At 37.0% G+C, this 20,173-nt stretch overlaps 1 protein-coding gene and 1 pseudogene across 3 annotated transcripts in view; one reads left to right on the top strand and one right to left on the bottom strand.

Moving 5' to 3' along the window:
• Window positions 1-20,173, top strand: part of LOC308701723 (adhesion G protein-coupled receptor D2) — an 83,741-nt gene that overhangs the window by 42,942 nt on the left and 20,626 nt on the right. Inside the window, exons 22-23 of one of the 2 annotated variants that reach the window (XM_081384143.1) lie at window positions 8,288-8,341; window positions 10,995-11,151. In XM_081384143.1, the coding sequence (XP_081240269.1) occupies window positions 8,288-8,341; window positions 10,995-11,151 (211 nt within the window). The remainder of the gene's footprint in view (window positions 1-8,287; window positions 8,342-10,994; window positions 11,152-20,173) is intronic. The other variant, XM_081384144.1, reaches the window with a different exon arrangement.
• Window positions 17,040-18,236, bottom strand: LOC308701574 (annotated as a pseudogene). Its single transcript has 3 exons — window positions 18,132-18,236; window positions 17,892-17,983; window positions 17,040-17,342 (listed from the first exon to the last, which is right to left on the bottom strand). The product of its transcript is annotated as an uncharacterized misc_RNA (transcript).

Consider the following 20,173-nt stretch of genomic DNA (forward strand, 5'->3'; position numbering starts at 1 on the left):
TTTTTATATACAGTAGATCATCCCACCCCAAGAACAAATTAAAACTGACCGCTTTGATCATTAATTATTTTTTAAATATAATTTACTCTGTTTTTACTTAATAATAGTCATCCCTGTTTTATTACCTCTGCTTTTTCTTTTCTTTGGCAAATGTGTCCATTTGCATTGCTTTCATATGGAAATTTTATCTAATGTATTTTTAGATTGAACATTAGAGCTACATCACTTTAAAACCTTGAGAGGAAAACAGCTAAACTGCTTTTAAGAGCAGCATCTTCAAACCAGTTCCTCCAGTTGCTGGAAATGCTCTTTCGTCAAACAGCTTTCTATGATTTTACCTGGAATAAAGTGATTTGATTTCTTAGTTCTATTCGTTAAAGCTACAGCGCACTTGATTTGCTGAAAAGAAAGTGTGAGAGAGGGAGAAAAGAGTGTCTGTTTGCAAATCTGACATATTACTGTTGACTCCGAGCTGTCAGAGCTTTTCAGTTCTCTTCATTAACTCTGTTGTTACAGTGATAGTGTCTATTCAAAACAAGCCAGTGTGTGTATATCTGCATGGCAGCAATAATTTATGACAACAGCAGAGCCTAATGAAGTCATAAGAGCTAATGCATATTCACCAGCATAGGGCTGGAGCTTGTGCCGGACTCGTGCTGGGAAATGCAGGCAGGTTTTTTTCCGGTCGCTGACAGCCAGGCTGGAAAATAATATCCAGCAGGCCAGGAAACAGCTGGACTGGATTGTAAAATGTGAGGAATATTGTCATACAGAAAATGTAGATTTTTATGCAACTATATACACACACACACAACGACTCCTACTTTGCAAAATAATATATAGCATAATAAGTAATGTAACGTTAAATTTTATATACTTTTTATATCAAAGGGCACCTATTATGACTCTTTTCACACGATGTAAAATAAGTCTCTGATGTCCCCAGAGTGTGTATGTGAAGTTTTAGCTCAAAATATCCAACAGATCATTTTTTTACATTATGTTTAAATTGTAATTTTTTGGGGCTCAGAAAAACGCGCTGTTTTAGTGTGTGCCCTTTAAATGCAAATGAGCTGCTGCTGCATGGCCCAGGGGGCGGAGCCTCATGAGCTCACGCTTCAGAGCCAGGACAATCTCATCTGATAATATCAGAACAGAAACTCTCAGTTGCGGTGTTCATTTCGACTCGGAGTCGGACAATATTGCCCACAGAGCCAGAGAATATATGCTGTATGGACATAGAACAGGTATAGTTTAGTTTAATTATGGTTATAACTTATTTGTCATCTGCTTTTATCCACTAATACAAGCCTGCTGTAGCAAAACCCGTCCGAATGATGACCAAAATATACTGACGAGTTCAGTGAAGTTTATTGTACATCACACAAAAGATGAGCATTAGTTTTACTCCAGAGAATCTCTGTAAGAGCTGAATAAACATAGTATAAGGAGTGCGCATTAAAGTCTTATCCATAAACTCTCTCTCTCCCTTTCATTATCAACAACATACACAGCGAAGAACACAAAACACTCGTTACAACTAACAGTAAACAAATATAGGCTATACACACCTTTTCAGTGGGTGCTTAATAAACTGGTAAACCTTATATCCGTAAAATGACTCGAAGAGCTGTCATAAAGAGTGCGCTCGCACTTTCATTTCTTCCGTGTCCAGTCAGGTTAGTCCTGTTGCTCCGGAGAGTGTAAGCTTGATCACAAACAGTTGGTACAGATCCATCCTCGAGTAACAACGGGAGTAAATGAAGACTGCTATGTTCATTCTTAAATCCATCAACAACACACCTCAATCGCTTAGGAGACATTCTTGTCTACAGCCGTTCAAGCGTCGAGCAATGGCGGACTCTGTGTCCAGCTCACTCAGGGCGGGTCTAGGCTCAAACTGAAGTGTCAATCAACAGTCGTGGGAGGGGCCTGCTCAATTCTACGTCACATTGCGCCGAATCTGAGAACAGCTCATTCTGAGGCCGTGCTTATGATTTATTGAGATTGTAAAAAAAAACACTGGGTGGTTTTTTATCATTCTAGGGTGGTTTTGCTCACACACTGCCAACACACATTTATGTTCAAACACCATGTAAAAGTGAATTTTGCATAATAGGTGCCCTTTAAAATAAATATAAATAGGAATATATCATTTTTTAATTAATTGTAGATTTGACTTAAAGCTGCAGTCCGTAACTTTTTTGAGTAAAAAATTATCCAAAATAATTTTTTGAGTAAGTACATAACCAGCCAGTGTTCAGAACTATCTGCTTGCCTTAGCTCGATTCAAAACGGTAAGCTTGTAATAATGTTTTTAATTCCAGTGGTACTGGTGGATTTCTGCGGGAAATTGGAGCATGTCTTTGCGTCATTACGCCACATCTGTACACATAAAGAAAGAGTCTCGGCTAGTAGGCTATGAGTGTGTGAGGATGTTGGAGGTGGAGATTTATAGCCTTTTGCACTTGATATAATTAAACTTATCAATTTGATGGCGGATCCAGAAAGGTTCAAACGACAAGCAGTGACAACTGGAGATTCACCCGTTGCAAAACGCAAGAGACTTCGGAGTGGCTACAGAAAAAAAGAGAAGGCAACCGGCCCATGCGAAAACAAGGATAAATATCAGAAGGGCATTAAATGTAGTCACGCAATGCTGATGTTGTTAACATTAACAATTGGAAAACAAAGTATAATTTGCACGGTTTGACGTGGTATGATAAGCGATCGTTAGATTTAATCAGCGCGATTTACTGCACTGCTTTTTTCCCCTTAGTTGGTCAGAACAAAAGTGGATGTTACTTACTTGATCCGACGACATTTTCCGGTGAAAATTCTTAATTTGGTCATACTTCCAAAAAGTAGAATCTGTGATTCCAAATGACAGGATCCACACCGGCGCGGCGACTGACAGCCGCACATTTTCCTCAAAACATTGGATTCATACCGTGCCGAGGCACAACCCATGTAAAGTTGATAATTCCGCAAATAACTGCAATTGCAGATTTCGAACAGAGATGGCGACAAAGAGTAAAAACTACAGACTGCAGCTTTAAAAAAAATCAATGTTTTAGTTTTATTACATTATTCATACATTTTGCAATATATATATATATATATATATGCTGCAGTCTGTAGTTTTTCCTCTTTGTCGCCATTATATATATGTGTGTGTTTGTGTGTGTGTGTGTGTATTGCATGTTTTATTTTAATATACTTTAATATAATTAATTTGCAACAGTGAAAGCTCCACTTAGAACTTAGAATATATATATATTTCGGCTACATAATTCTATGATTTCGATTACAATAAATGTAAATAAAAATATATCATTTTTTAATTATATTTTAATGTACAAATAATTGTAATGTAATGTTATAAAATATATTTCATACATTTGCTTTATTTAAAAGTATAAAGTACATTAAACATAATTTTTTACATTAAATACAAAAATAAATCAAACATGATATATTTATTGAAACATTACATATTTATATTCAAATATACATATTACAGATGGTGGTCAACCAGAATGAGACTTTTACCGCCGCCGTTCCCGCGGCGGCAAAATTGGGATGTGTATTTGCTGCCTTTTACCGCTGAGTGGCGCTGTAATCACAGACTTTGAAAAGTGTCAGTTTATTCTCTTTATGACGTAATCTGCCGCGGCAGTAATTTGAGCTGAGGTCACAGATAAATTCAAGATAAATATTGTGGTTAAACGAATTCAAATTCATTAAATTTAAACAAAGTAGACACACGTTAACATTGTGTGCCCAGTTTTTCTATAATTTAGAAAGGCTATGTCAATAGGTTACTTGTCATTTTCTTCGTGTTATTTTAATGTGTTTGTAGATTTATTAACTGAAACATAACAGTGAAATAACTTAAAATAATTTACCGTGAAATTAAAACATTTTCAGGACTTGCAGCTCCTAACCGATGTAGTCGGTTTAAGCATTCTTTGTTATATTCAGAACTAAATAGCCTTACATGTTACAAACTTTTAAAACAGAGAAAATAGTAGACGTTGGCGATTCAGAAGGTAGCTCTGTGGTCAACGCATTATCAATAGCCTCTCGGAGCTTCAAACGATCTGAGATCGAATCTCAGTGTAGCCGACAGTGTTTATGTTTTTCCGTTCTTGATGCTTAAATATGCATCTGTTTATTAAAGTCAATCATCTTGTTTAATTATCAATTGTACATTACAACATAAATTTGCTACATTCCCGCTGCAAAGACGACACATCTGATGAAGGAAGACTGTCAGCCGATTGCACCAGAAAATGAAGATGATTCGTCTTTAATCTGCTAAATAATTTTTTGTGTGTGTGTGTGAATCATTCACGAGATTGAGATGACTGACAGTGATACCCGGCCATATCAACGGAAGACATTTTTCAAAACAGATCGAACAAATCAGAAAAATACTTTCAATACAGTATTGCTTTCAATTAAAAAATAAACAATGAAAATGTAAAATAAAAATAAAATTAATTAAGTTTGAAAACCCATCGCACATTTTAAGATATGAATAAAGTGTCGGGACAGTTTATTTATTTAAACAGGGTTGCATCGATAGAGTTTATTCCCTTTGTGATGCAAAATAAGAAACACAGAATCTTAGGCCTATTCTTGCAACATTTTAAATTTCTATTGTCAAAGAAATTGCAGCTAAATTAAAAAATTAAAACGGTACAAAACGGAAAAAGTTCAAAGCAACATAAATTAAGAACAGGCGTTTTTCTTTGCCTCTCTCGCGATGGATATTTTTTTTGTAAGTTTGGTCTCCCTCACTGCGCGCGGCGGGTCTTTCTCGAAATTAAGCATTTCAGCGTAAAAAAACACCATACAGCTGATAATACTGTATATGTCGCTGTGTGTCATCCACACAAATCACGAAAGAAAAAACTGTAACAAATAGCTTTTGTTCCTTCAAAGATACAACATGCCTTGCTGAATTCACCTCACAATAAAACGAGGTGGGTCGCCAATAAAAGAGCTCTGTATCTGCTAAATTTAAATTGTTTGTGGAAAACCTATACAATCAATAAAACTACAATATATAATTTAATAAGATATAGGGCCTACTGTACATAGGCTATGGACTTTTGGAGATTTTGAGATTAATCCTTAAAAGAATTTTGCCTTTGCCTCATCAGGCTGGCTCCGACACTCTCCATATGAAAGACGGAACATTAACACCTCTGTCCTGCACCCCCACGATAAAGCAAAGTATTGCCTTCTCCAAACCCCCCACAGGCTAGCTGAGTTTGCAAAACAAAACAAAGAGTTTGCCACTCGTCGTGCCAAACAAATTATAAACTTCAATATTTAATTCAAAACAATCTCAAAACGCTTTGAGACATTTTGAAAAGCCGTGGATGCATTACTGCCACTGGAACCATGAACGCAACAGAATACTGGTTCTGATTTTATTGTTTGTCGTTTAAACGTCATATATATGAATTATTATAGGCTACAGAAGTAAAGTCATTGTATAATATTTGTTCCTCAGTGTAAAATGGAAATGCATGGCGATTTTATTTTGTAAATAGGCAAAAAAAAAATGTTTTAGAAGACAAATCTCTCTGCATCAACAATAGACTATTAAAATGCATTAATAGGCTAATATAAAAACACCAGTAGTCCAAGTTAGTTCGGGATTCGAACCCGTGTCATCTAAATGATCGTAACGTACGTTCAACCACTCGGCCACTATTCACTCGTTGTGATACGGCCTAACGTTCCAGTGTGTGTTCGCTCGCACGAGCGAGAAACGCTCTTCATTCAAATGAACGCGCCGCCGCATTTGTTGAACACTAATTCAACATGCCAGAATAAAACCTGGCTTTAGAACAATGCATAGCGCCACTCGTCGTGGTGTGCCAAAAATTACAATAATTTAGTTTAATTTATTTCAGTGTTAATGTTTGAGTTAAAAAATCCTCTACAAATTAAATTAACCCAAAGTCGGCTATAAGAGTCCTTTAGGCTACGTAAAAAGCAAAGGGCTTACAGTCTTAACATTTAGGCTACTTTGCTTAAATTCGATACATTTATTTTCAGTAGGGCCTAATACATTTGTAGGGATGTAATTTCAGTATGCTTTACCAACGCTATGTATTCAATTAAAGTTCCAAGAGGTCTGGTCTCTATATTTCCTTCCCAGCTGACACCATGCAAGTGCACAGCAAAAATCACAACTTGTGCTTGCTGCGAACGCAAGTTATTTAAGGTGTCTCAACTGTACACAGTCTACCCTACAGTGTGAATTCGTTACAAGGTTTCATTTAATTACATTAACGTGCAGCAATTTGTACAAATAGAGTCTATAGGCCTACTGTTGTAGACATTAAATAATCTCATTTAGTATCATATTTGTTAAAATATTATAATGTTGTTTTTTCAATCTATGTTGAATATGAAAAGTGAACAGCATGAGTAAGATAAGATGCATTATATCGAGAGATGGATATGGAGTGGGTCAGACATGATTTTGACCACTTCATTAAGTTTTGTTTAGTAGAAACCTTTTTTTAAAGTGAATTTCGTTTTCTATAAATTGTATCTTAATTTTAATCATTTTTTCATCACCCAATTGTCTGGATTCAATAAGAGAAGCAAACAGACACTAATCATAGAGGCGCCCGTGAGGTCACTTGCATTGCACGTCAGCTGGAGCGCATCTCATCCTCCTAACTTAACGAAACTCAGCGTATGCCTCACACAGACATGATAAATACATCAAATACACAAAGCTTGAAATGTCTTCAAACGAAATAATTCAAAACGAAAAAGAAAAAGGCTACTCTCTGATTATGTCTTTGTGCATTTCTCTCTAGGTGCGTTCACTACAAATATGGCGATCGTCAACTTCATCTTTGCAGTCGACACTGTCAGAAAACACTAGTTCATTGATAAAAATCATATGAAGACAAGGCATATATTAAGTTATTTTAGCTGTTATGAGAAAAATAAATCTAACAAAACCTAAAATCTAAATCTAAAAAAAAAAAAAAAAAAAAAAAAAAAAAATATTAACGCCAATTCAACATGCCAGAATAAAACCTGATTTTTGAACAATGCGTAACGCCACTCGGCCTGGTGTGCCAAAACACTACATTTTAAACTTCAATGTTTAATTCAAAACAATCTCAAAACGAGTTGTGTTTAAAGCCTAGCCTATATACATTAAGGGCATTGAAACCAGGATCTTAACTAAAACGTGTTCCGCGTAATCTCTCAAAAAATTATGCCACACTACTCCATGTAATTTTTTTTTTTAAGGACTGCTTTTGAAATCACTATAAATTGTATCGCTCACGAGAGCTCTTCGTTTATCTAATTCCTCAATAGAATAGTAAAAATATTCAGCGTCATTGCTCCTAACATCGTCTCTATTTTTAACTTTTGATTCTATTTTTTCAGCTGTAAAATTGATTCTATCTTTGGTTCTATTCTGTTGTAGCCTAATAGGCCTATTTATATAAATGAAAAATATGCCTATTATTTAACCCACTTACATTTTAAAATACGGCAATTGCTGCTGTTTTGCACAATGTCCCTTTGCGCCACCTGGCGGTCATTTCGGGAACGACTTTGAAATGCGGCTGGTTTATTTTCGCCGCGGTAATTTCGCCGCGGCGGCTGGCGCGGCGGTAATAGGCATTCTGGTTGACCACCATCTGTACATATATTGCATTTTCACAATAATATGAATTACTATAATTACTTTTCAGCAATTGATTTTTCTCTTATAAACTGTCACCCCCATTTTTAAGTTTAGCAATTGGGCGATACTGTGACATCATAAACGTGATGCTAGAAAAAAGCCTTTAAATTTGATGTGTATTTCGCGTCGGCGCGAGTTTATTGTACTGTGTGTGTCATTCTACATGCATCGCCCAACATCCCAGTTTTTCTCACACAGTCCAAATGTAATTTGTTCTGCAAGGGTGGTCGTTTCCTCTATCGCTTCATTTCCGCGGCCCCCTGTGCTGTGTGACGGATGAGAGGTTAAGACGCTCTCCTTACTTTGCCCACTCTGCGTGTCACATTCAGGACCCATTACATGTGACAAACTGGAACATTTTGGTCTACGGCACTCATTGACTTTTATGCAATGGCGGCTATTTACTTTCTCTATTCCCAGTTCGGATTGAATTTCACCTTCCCGGGGCCAAGAAGACTCATGCGAGCGCAAAGTGTTTTGTATTAAGTGTTTAGTATTGAGTCATGACATTTTAACCATCCACCCCCTCCTTGTTATCCACAGGTTCGAAACACAGTCAACAGAATCAAAGAAAGAAGAAAAGCCTTAAATTTCTCCGTAAGTTCTCCCAGCTTGCATGTTTTCTCGAATACCAGAGGATTTCTTTATATAGTGCAAATGTCATAACGTAGAGTGTGTTTTGTGCATGTTTCGCCCCCCAGCCCTGTTTCACACACCCACTCAGGCCACCTCAATCCAGCCAATGTCAAGCAGCAGCCCTGGGTTACATGTTTCTAATCCTGTGGAAACTCGTCCCTTCACATTAAACTGTCAGGGCAGTATTTATACGCGAGGCTGCTGTTGACGGAGATCACTTAGCTTCACCAAAGCGGTTTAAAAGTAGTTAATAGACACCCCCCCCCATCGGCGCACCACCTCACCTCACCTCCACCGACACTACGAGCGGTTCCTCTATGAATGGCCACATTAACTCTCCTCCGGGCTTGTCACGGTTTATGGCCTACGGCAGTTTGTCCCGCTCGGCCCTTGCAGTGCCACCAGGTCATTGAGAACGGAATGAGACAATTTCTAAAGGCGGATTGATTTTAGAATATGGCCCCCCTCCCTCTTCCCTTTGACCCCCCTGACAGGCCCGACACCGTTAAGACTGGGACTTGTAAAAAACGACTGTGGCCCCATACGCGAGTGCCAGGTAGCAGCTGATAAATCGTAGCAGGTCGTATTAGCAGTGGGACCCTTTAGCGCTCTCTGGGCAATTTTCCAATTTTCAAAGTCCACGCGATGAGATTCGCCGGCCGCGTGTGGCGGATGGTTTTTTAGCTAATGCCGTTTTGCGTCATAAATCTAGAGGTGATATACTGTATCTCGCTGAATAGCTTTGGTGCTGGACGGGGTCCAGAATGGGAAAGGAAAATGTACTCTTCTTTATTGGATTAGAGCAGTGGTCAGGGAATGTACTGACTTCCAATATTGTAGTAATAACCTACAAGATGTACTGTAGATGGATGTTTGTTTGTTTTTTTTTCCCCTGAGGGAATCCTTACGTTTTTTCAACTCATCGTAGAGTAATCTAATGTTTATTTCTGTAACAGTTTTGTTCAAGACAACCATAGCAACCACCTAGAATGCGCTGGAAACCAACTAGAGCACCTTAGCACTATCATAGTAACCACTCAGAACATCCTAGCAACAACCCAGAACACTCAAGCAATTCTTAGCAAAAGTGTGTCAGATAACCGTCCGTCCGCCCGTCCGTCCATCCATCCATCTATGCCTCCCTCCATCCCTCCATCCATCCATCCCTCCCTCTATCCATCTGTCCATCCATGCATTCCATCTATCCATTCCACCCATCCATCCCTCAATCCATCCATCCATCCATCCCTCCCTCCCTCTATCCAGCCATTCATCCATTCCATCCATCCCTCTGTCTGTCCATTCCTCCACCCATCCATCCATCATCCCTTCATCCATCATCCCTTTATCCATCCCTCCCCATCCATCCATCCATCCCTCCCTCCATCCACCCATCCATCCCTCCATTCCTCCATCCATCCCTCCATCCATCCATCCATCCATCCATCCATCCATCCCTCCATCCCTCCATCCATCCATACCTCCATCCATCCATGCATCCATCCATCCACCATCCATCTCTCCATCCATCCATGCATCCCTCCTTCTACCCATCCATCCCTCCATCCATCCATACCTCCATCCATCCATGCATCCACCATCCATCTCTCCATCCATCCATGCATCCCTCCATCCATCCATCTCTCCATCCATCCATGCATCCCTCCTTCTATCCATCCATCCATCCGTCCATGCATCCCTCCTTCTATCCATCCATCCATCCGTCCAATTTAGAAATCCAATTTTTGTGATGGTAATGGTGAAAATATCACACAATTCAGCTTTAAATCGGACCTGTGAATATGGTAGATCTTGATTAATTTGCTCTAGTTATTGTTATTAATAATAAATTATTATTTCAAATGATGATTCATTGAGTCTAGTAATTATACAGGTTTCTCAAGGATCTTTCACATCTCCAGTGTGCATGAAAATAGTTACTGTAAATGGCAGGTAATAAATATACAGCATGATATTAAAGCCCCATTTGCTGAACTTATATAGCGGCTTATTAAACACCTCTCTCGCTCACTCCTTCCCACTATAGTTTCCGTACTTGTCGTTCTTGTTTATTCATGAGCCAGACCAGTGTTGCCAGGGCGCTTCATTCCAACTGTCGCCTGACCCGTGTGACCTCACACTTGTACATACTGTGGCAGATTGCTTGAGAAAAATAAAGCTGTCAGTTGCACCGGCCAAATGAAAAACGAACGTCCTGCGATACTAGCAGGGTCTGGATCCCTGACAGCCCTGAAATATAGATATAAATTGGAAGCAGATTAGTTTTTTGATCCTAATTCAAGTTTTGACAAGACATAGGACGTAAAAGAGAGAGATCTGTACTACATATGTGCATTTCCTGTTGTAAAACGTTTACACGTATGATTTTAAATGCTGATATAGTGCTAGATCTTCTTTCTGAGGAAAAAATACACATCTTCAGAAGCCTTCTTAACCAGGGCTGCATGTCAAAGCCCATTATATGTTATTGTGTGACATGAGGGGTAAGGCTGTGGGTTTTTATGTCAGATCGAGTTTACATTCCTGTGAGACTTCTATGTCTATTTATTTTGCGGTTCACTTAATGCATTTGTCTTCTCATCCTTTTTCACAGAACTGCGCCAGTTCCAGGCCCTCCAGTTCAGTGGGAAGTTCTCGGCCGGGCAGCTCTCCAGTGCCAGTTGTTTTGGACGGGCACACGGTCAACACCAGCCACTCCAGCTGCTCCTCGACCCACAGCGACAACATCACCCAGAGTTTCGACAAAACCAGTGAGTCGTTGGTTTATTTATTGATCCAACACCAAAAAACGAAGCACCTTTGTAAGGGCTGATTGGCCAGCAAAGATGATGTGCATGTATATTTGGGTTTGTGCATATATGTGTGTGTATTTTCAAATGGCAGTGTGTTTATATAAAGCAGAGCTTTAAAAATCTGTCCTAAATTATGGCGAGAGGAAAAGTAGCGATTGGCAAAGAGGGTGAACTCTTAACATGACAGGCCTGTTCTGGGACTGTAACATTCTCCAGACTCAGAAAAATGACGGGCTTCAATCGCCTTCTCTGACCCCAGCATTTCAGGTCTGAATCATAGTAATCTCAAAGGGAGTTCACAAAAGTGAGAGATTTCATAAAGAGAGAAAGGAGGGATTGAAGGAAAAAGAGTCATTTTGTAAATAATATATAAAATTGTATTATTATTATTACACATCCCTCTTCATTCTGGTTGGTCAGTCTATAATATAACTACTATATTGGCACTTTATGTTTAATTAAAAAAATTAAGTTAAAGTAATAAAAAAATGTAAATTAATGCTTTTATGAATTTAAGAATGTATACTCCATATTTACTGTAATATTGATAATCCATATTTAATAAAATGATTAAAATCAATTAAATTATAACTTTTAAGTAAATGCACACTCTGTATTTACTTTACTACATTGATAGTCTGTATTTAATTCAATAATTTAAATAAAAATACAATCAATTAAAAAATATAGAAAAATCCTATTAAAATTTACTATCATGTGTCCTTTTTTCCCCCGGCTTATCTTTTCTTGCACAAAAACCTGACTAATTATGACCAATCAGAGAGCATAATCACATGTGCACTAATTCATGTTGATTGGCAGCTGGTATTATCCAGCCCGTTACTCAAGGTGAATTCGCTCTGAGAGGAATGAAATGGCAGTTTTAGCCTGCTATGTGTGCGCAGACCATATGCAGATGCAAAAGGGGCCGTCCCGTGCATATGAGCGATGCAACTAATCATCTTGACGAGACTCGCCCGGACTCTTGCCGTAATCGGTTGCGATGCGGGCCATGATTGAATATTTGTTTTTAATGCCGTGCAATTTTTTAAACCAGTCAGCCAGCCACACGACTAAGTGCTAAGAAGAAACTTATGTATAATGTAACCAAGAGGGAGAGAGCCTCTCATACGCATATGAGCCCAACTGTGAAAGGCCTTGTGTTGTAACAAATAGGGCCAAACCCACAATAAATGCTGCCGTATGTCCTGATTGTATATAACTGATTGTTGTGTCTCTTCCATTCAAGGTCAGGTAATTCTTGAAGCCGAGCGAGCGTGAGAGAAAGCGTTTGTTCGCTTTTGATCAATTCATGTCTTTTTCTCCTTTGAGGCAACTGTTTCAGTCGGCCAACTACGACAAAGAGAACATGCTATATGCATAAAGGAATTAGGAAAAGACAAGTGTTTGTGGAAAAGAGAAGCGCGACAAATGAGTTTTGACCAAGTATAAACTGAAGTCGTTTTCTTCTTTTGTTGTCCCTTTCGTCATTTTACGCTATGTCTTCAGTACATTCAACAATAAAGCTGAAGGTCAAGGGGGACAGTACTATTTTGTATGCTTTCGTTCTTCCTCTTCTTTTTCTCTGCCGCCTTTTGAATAGGTGACCTCAAGAATGGAGATACAAGTCAATCAAAAGGCTGCAGTTCTGAAGGGGCAACTTAGAAAGCTTGATAAAAACAGAAAGTTCATTTCCACACTCCTTTTTAGTTGTAAAAAATTCTGCAAGACATGCTGAAGGAAGTTGTGAGACGCAAATCGACACAACTGACGCTGGTAGGTCACATGACAGTGACAACATGGCGAATGTAGTACATCCGGATTATATTCATACTACACACATTTATACAAATTTAACGGTCGCGAAGTAATACTTATTCAAAACAAGTACCGTACCTACCCAAGAGAGTTTGCGATTTTGAATGAATAAATGGATCAATTAATAAACTAATCAATTAATAAGATAATGTTACTGTAATCAGATCATTTTATTCCTATAATGAAGGATTAGAGATACTCTTTATTTCTTATTTAAAAATTACTGTTCTTATAAATGAATGCTGTTATGAAATTGTTTTGCAGAAGTCAAAATGTTCATCAATTTGAACCTACTATTATTATATTTATATATAATATAATGGTAATACAAATCAAAATATTTGAAAATACAAAAACTTTATATATACTGTATATATATATATATATATATATATATAGTAACTGCTCTTATAAATACTTTCTGATGACTATTTTTATATATATTTTATTCTTTGTATATATTTATAACAATAAATAAATTAATAAAAATAAAAACAGGGATTGTCATTTTGCTTGAAATGAAACTTTTACAAGTCTCAATATAAGTCATAAGTATATATCTCAATTAGTCAGCATATGGTTGTGCCAGTAATTTGTTGTTGCATTCCTACATTTCCAGCGTTGCAAATGAAAGTTTATGTTTGGTGTCACAACAGATTTGAAATGCTATAATTTGTTATTGCATACCAACATGCAACGTAACACATCAGCGTATAATTTTGCCAGTGTTACAAGTGGATCTTTAGCGAAGTTGAATCCATCTGTTGTCATCCTCCCTCCCTCTACCACACACACACTCACAAAGATTGACAACACATGACCTTGAAAACTGAGTTGTCTGAGATTTTATATAAGACGTTTGTTGTTGTCCTGAATGAAGACCGTGTCATTTGATTGCACAAGCTGAATACACAACTACATATTGTTCACATAAATACCCAAATAAACAGATTACAAAAATATGGTTGTGGTTAGATCTCTCTGAGGAAATAAAAAAAAAAACACATCCCATTCCCACTTTTTAACTCTTTATTTCCTCCAATAAAGCTACTTGTCTGTCCGGATGATTGTATGCAACTGATTTTACTGATTTGCTTTAAATAGAAGATTACATACAACCAGTCAATATCTATTGAGTAGACTTGGGAAAACAAATCTTTTCATAATTCAAACCGGTGTGTGAGTTTCCATGTGTATCAGTGTGTGTGTTGGCATGATGAATGTCAGAGATAACAAATTGTAAGGAAAAGTTGTATCTGCTTAGGATCCTGGCTGCCTTATACATATGGCTTCAGGTTTCGTGGTAATAGGATCTTTGATAGATGGCAGCCCTCCTCAGTCTTCCATATTTTAAAGATATTTATTTATTAATCTGTCTATTTATTCAGTCAGATCATCCCCCGCGGGGTCACTGTCTCACAACCACCTGCACCAGCTTTTTTCAGCTTTTTTCATCCTTTGCTTTATAGTTCATATCCAAAGTCGCTTATGCGCATCTCAGTCGGCCGAGCGTCACCCTTCCGCCCGCAGGCTAACGGAGGGTACGTTTTCCATCTCATCTCTCATCTCGTGGGCCGAGGCCTTCCTCCATCTCTCCACCCCTTTTCTTAATTCTCGACACATGTCAAATGGAAGCGTGCCCTTTAGTCTTCTCATGTGTATGGAGATCTGACATCAATTCCCCCATATTTATATCGAAGCAAAATGCTCCTGGACTTACAAGGAGAGGTGTGTCTGTCTACTCGTTTCAATTTTTACATTCAGATTTGATATACTCATTCATTCAGGCTGCTCAGTTGCTCCAATTTGATTACAAAATCTATATGTATTAATATGTAATATCTAATTAAAAATACACCCTTTGTAATAATATAATTGTATATACATATTGTAATTTTACCCAATATGTTATGCTAGTGTGTGCTAGTGTAGTAGTGTATATGCTCATTAGCATAGCAGCATGCTAATGACTGTGATTGTTAGTCAGGTTGTGTGCTGAGTGTGTTGCACTAATAACCCTTAACCCATAAGATCACACCGGTGTGATTAGAGCGTTCAGTGCGTCACATGATCAACTGCTGAATTCAAATGTGCTTTTGCGCTCTGAGCCAGAGATGGACGCGCTCAGTATATAACTATTCAGTGTTTTCAACCATATAATGTTTATTTTAGGTTTCATTCATTTAAAAACACAAGTACTAGCAAAACAATACATTTACATTTTGTAAAATACACAATAAAAATCCTATTAATTATAAATTGATGATGTGTTCTATTCATATCAGAGACACATTGTGTACGTAACTATAAAATTTACTCTATTCTTCTCCTACTTCATCGGCCACACACTTTCATGTATTTCAGGAGAAGTGGATGAATTAGCGTGTAATAAATCCGACGGACACTATCCTCTGAACTGCGGCACAAACTAACATGGCGGCGCCCATCGCGTGTTATAGATCAGCTAACGTGATCATTATAAAGGTTTAAACGGCAAAAAACATTCACTTACGCGTATTTGAGAATCAGAATATCAGGTAGTTGATAACATAGCTTACAAGTTAAGGAAAAGGGATATGAAAGCATCTGCCATACAGCACTATTGTGGCTACGGTCTGTCACATGACAAGCATGATGCGTCGGAAATAATAAGGTGATGCGTTCTAAAATAACAGTTGCCTTAAAAAACCTACGCTGGGGGGTCAGCTAGAATATTTTAAACTTGCGTGTGAAAGGGTAAACAGAGTTAGCCTCTACAAAGACTTTCGATTATGGGTAGCATGGTTCCTTTAAAATTGGCTGCCTATAAGATACCAGTAGGTTTTGGAAAAGCGCTAACAGAGCTTATGATGAATTTGTATTCAAATGTTTTGAAAAGTTTTGTGAAATTGTTCTACACCCACCACAGTTTACGTTAAAGGAGAACTCCGGTCAATTTTAACATTGAGCTCATTTTTTTGTACATTTGGAGTGCTGTCAATACAGAGAACAACGACAAAAATCGGTGTTGCCTACACCGAGTTATTCTATTTTTAAAATTTGCACCCTGTTGACTTCAATGGGGCAAGTACTAAACCTGCTTTTAGCCTCTTAACATCCTTGATGTGTCATTACAAGTGATGTTATTACAAGTACAAAATGATGTTATTTAAGCCAGCGCAAATACCTGTGTTTACATCCTGTTTTCGGTTGAAGTCCAAAGTAGTCGATTGCCGAGTTTCACGTGCGTGATCATACACTCTAAAAAATATTGTGTAGGTCAAACAAAAAAAATCAACGCAACAGTTTGCATCAATATATTTGCGTTATGACAACTTCTAATAACATTATGTTCAGCCAACAAACTATATTGAGTTAGACAAATGACCTTTTACTCTTTAGACAGAGGTATTTTTAAGTAGCATAAACTCTATTTTTTAAGTTGAGTACTTGAAAAAATGAAGTTGTTCCAACTATTTTTTTTACATAAATTTTTTAAAATAAATTCAGTGTTATGTTGCTTTAATTGTTTAGCTTTTTTTTCTTCATGTTTTAGTTGCTTGTAAGAAATTAATTCATTCAATAACAATTTTGTTAGTTAACTGTTTTTTTATTTTATTTTTTGAACTGCAGTTTCAAAAATTGAGTTTCAAAATGTTGCACTTTGCACAATTTACAAAACAAAAATGTGTACTCCACACAAATTATAAACAAACTGGCCCTACAGATTTGCCTTTAAAACATTTGTATGCATACTCAGTTATGCCATCACAATGAATAAATTCCTACACAGCAAAGTTATTAGCATTTACATATTTTTCCACAGTGTCAAACAATCTGTAAAACTATTTCTTCACAGTAAACCCCATTTTTAAAACATCTAAGATTGCTACTGTCACAAACAAGCATATATACATGCTACTGACATTCATAATGTATATTAACCTCAGTTTTTCAAGCAGTATGAAATATAACACAAAGATCAGCCTACAGTAGACTTCAAATTACAAGAAAAAAAAAAAAAATTTCCTCTGGTACAAGTAGAGATTTCAGAAAATACTGTTCTTCAGACGCATTACTTTTGCACTGGGTTTCAGTCCATCAAGTTCAAGAAACAGCTTCTGAAACACTTCACAGGTATATTTAAGTTCCTTGGGGTAACTCAGATTCAGAGCATATATTATGCCCATCAGCAGAGCACAGCACCTTGAGACATCCATTCCATTCAGGATTTTGATGCCCTCAACCACAATGGTTGCAGTCTTGTGGTCAAATCCTGAAGTAGGTTCATCACCAATGATGGCAATTGTCATCACTTGCCTTTCAATGTCTTCCTCAAACTCTTGTGTGTTCTTGTAAAGCAAGAGAAAATATAGATAGCATGTTAGAGCTAATGAATTGGATTATTATTGCTGATTTTTTAAGTTAATCTTACTTAATTCAGTTAATCACTGGAAACTTTGTTCTATTTTAACTTTAACTCTATTTTAACTTTTTTTATTTGATTTTAATGACCATGCACCTAGTTACTCAAATGGCCAAAATAGGTTGCATCAATAAGTAACAATCAAAAATATTTTATCATAAAAATAATAGTAAGTTTCAAATGGTTGAAATATTGAAATAATATTGAAATAATATCAAATATATACATTTGAAATAATTCAAATGGTTAAGTGAAAAGCAACAGCCATACAAGTCTTTTTCCATACATCTCTTTATTAAACTAAATAGCCCATTGTTATGATATCACTGACCTGGGTAGACCCAGTATGTGGCCAGTGTAATATACCTAAAATTTGAACTGAAAGAGAGCTGTGCAGGAGCACGTTGTTGCCCTGTGTGTTTACACTGTGCCAAGTGAAGATTTTATTTTATTTTCAAGATGTTGTAATACTCACAGCAAATTCCTTGAAAAGGTCCTCTTCTTTCTCTCCAAGATAGACAACAAGGCAGCGGATAGCTATTCTCTCCGTACTTCAATTGTATTGTGCTATTTAATAAAAATGAAAAAAGAATAAAGAGAAAGTGCCAACAGTAAATAAATATACTTTAATCTGAACAGGTGAATGACAACAAATTGACATTTTAAACACAAATCTAAATTATTCTAGTGTGATGGTCTAAATAATTTACAATACCTCAAAAAGCATGTCCCTGATCTTTCTGATTCTTCCTCCTTTAGCTCCTCCCTTTGATAAGGCTAGGTCCATCAGTTTTGGGGTACACTTGTCAAGTTTGGCCATAAAGGTGGCTTCAAGACTTACAGTGGTTTTCTCTTGAATTCTTCATTTATCTGTATAAAACAGGAATGGTAGAACATTTCATATGCAACATCAAATTACATGTAATATGTTCTTATATATTAAATAATACTGTGTTCAACCCTGTTATCAGTACTTTTTCAATGCAACACCAATTAATACTATGTTTACAATGTCTGTGTTGTTTATTTACAAATTAAAAATTAAATGGTGAACTTAATGTCAACGGTGATGAATTTTCTGCAGCCTGTTTAAATAACTTCAAGGTGATTTTCTGGTAAAGTTCTGAAACTGTCTGTCTGAAGATGGGGAAAACAATTAAAACTCTAGTCAAAAGAACTCTACTCTAGGAAATAACCTACCTTTAATTTCCACATCACTGTGTTGATCTGTGTTGGCTGAACTTACAAACCTTTTTATTATGTCTTCCTTGAAGTCCATCAATGAGTGAGGAGTATGTTCTCGGCTTCTGTGGGAAGCAAATGAACCATTAATATTAGTGCTGAAATTGCAGTTCTGAAATGCATAACAACAGTGACCAAAATCCAGAATATCTCTTTCTGCAGGTTGTACTAAAACAAAAACACACTGTATAAAAAAAGCAATTAAAAAAAAAACTGCCTAGAGATCAAAAGTCTGTTAATGTTGGTCAAACAGCAAACTGCCTACAATAAAACTTGAATGCTATCTGTGTGAATGACGACAGATTTTTAAAAATGTGTCACTCTGTGCATTAAATTATTTTCCTATTTACAGCACAAATGAAATTCCCTCTCTGGCTGAGCATATTTTTCAATCAAACCGTTTTTACATTCTTATCCACTGCTATCCTGGTCAAATTACACTGCTAATATCAACTGTATTACCAGGTGTAGCTAAACCTCTATAGTTAAATGGAGAGAATTTATTTGTAAATGAAATAAAACTCAGATTACTCACCTTGAAATGTCCTTTGTGTCATACTGGTCAGCCTAAAACATGTCTGAACTTGCTACTTGCTGGGGAGGAGCTTTGAAATCCTGAACTCAAATGGTGTGGAAAAATTAAGTTATCAAGCCAATTTCATTGGGTTGCTACAATGTAAATATTGTTTTAAACTAATCAACACATATATTTATGTTTAAATTACAAACATTATTAAGTTGATGTAATTATCAACATTATTCTGTCATGACAACTCATTAAAATAATGCTGGCAACTTAAAAGGTTTAATCAAATTAACAATTAGAATTTTTAATTTACAACAATGTATTAAACTAGATGTACCGCATCGCGGTACAAAATATGACCGCCGCTCAGGCCTGCACTGGCTTTCCACAAAAATAAATGACGTGGAGTAATTTGGCTGTATTGCGTGTTTATGTATATACCTAAAAAAAGTAATAGTATGTGCATGTCTGTCTGTGTGTGTGTGTGTGTGTGTGTGTGTGTGTGTGTATGTGTGTGTGTGTGTGTTTGTGTATGTGTGTGTCTGTGTGTGTGTGTGTGTCTGTGCGTGTATGTATGTGTGCGTACATGTGTGCGCGTGTGTGTTTGTGTGTGTGTGTCTGTGCGTGTGGATGTCAGTGTGTGTGCATGCTTGCGTTTCTTTGTATTCCTGCATGTGTGTGTGTGACAGTATCATCCTAAACCAGCAACCCTTCGCTCAACAGCACCATCTACAGGCCGATGAGTGTACAGTCACTAAATGTGCACATAAATGAATTTATTTTATACCCCCCCATGGATGAAATTCTACAAAACTTAGCAGAGGATACCCCCAGAGGATGTCAAGTTAATCATACACATGAAATATGGTGCAGTTCTGAACATCTCCACTGAAGATAGGGGCGATTAAAGCAGAATAATATTGCATTTTCATTTTTTATGGGAGGGGCGCAAATCACAAATGAGTGATTATGGGCTAGGTTGATGTGGG

Source organism: Scardinius erythrophthalmus (assembly GCF_964197995.2).
Source record: "Scardinius erythrophthalmus genome assembly, chromosome: 14".
In the NCBI taxonomy this organism is placed as follows: domain Eukaryota; kingdom Metazoa; phylum Chordata; class Actinopteri; order Cypriniformes; family Leuciscidae; genus Scardinius; species Scardinius erythrophthalmus.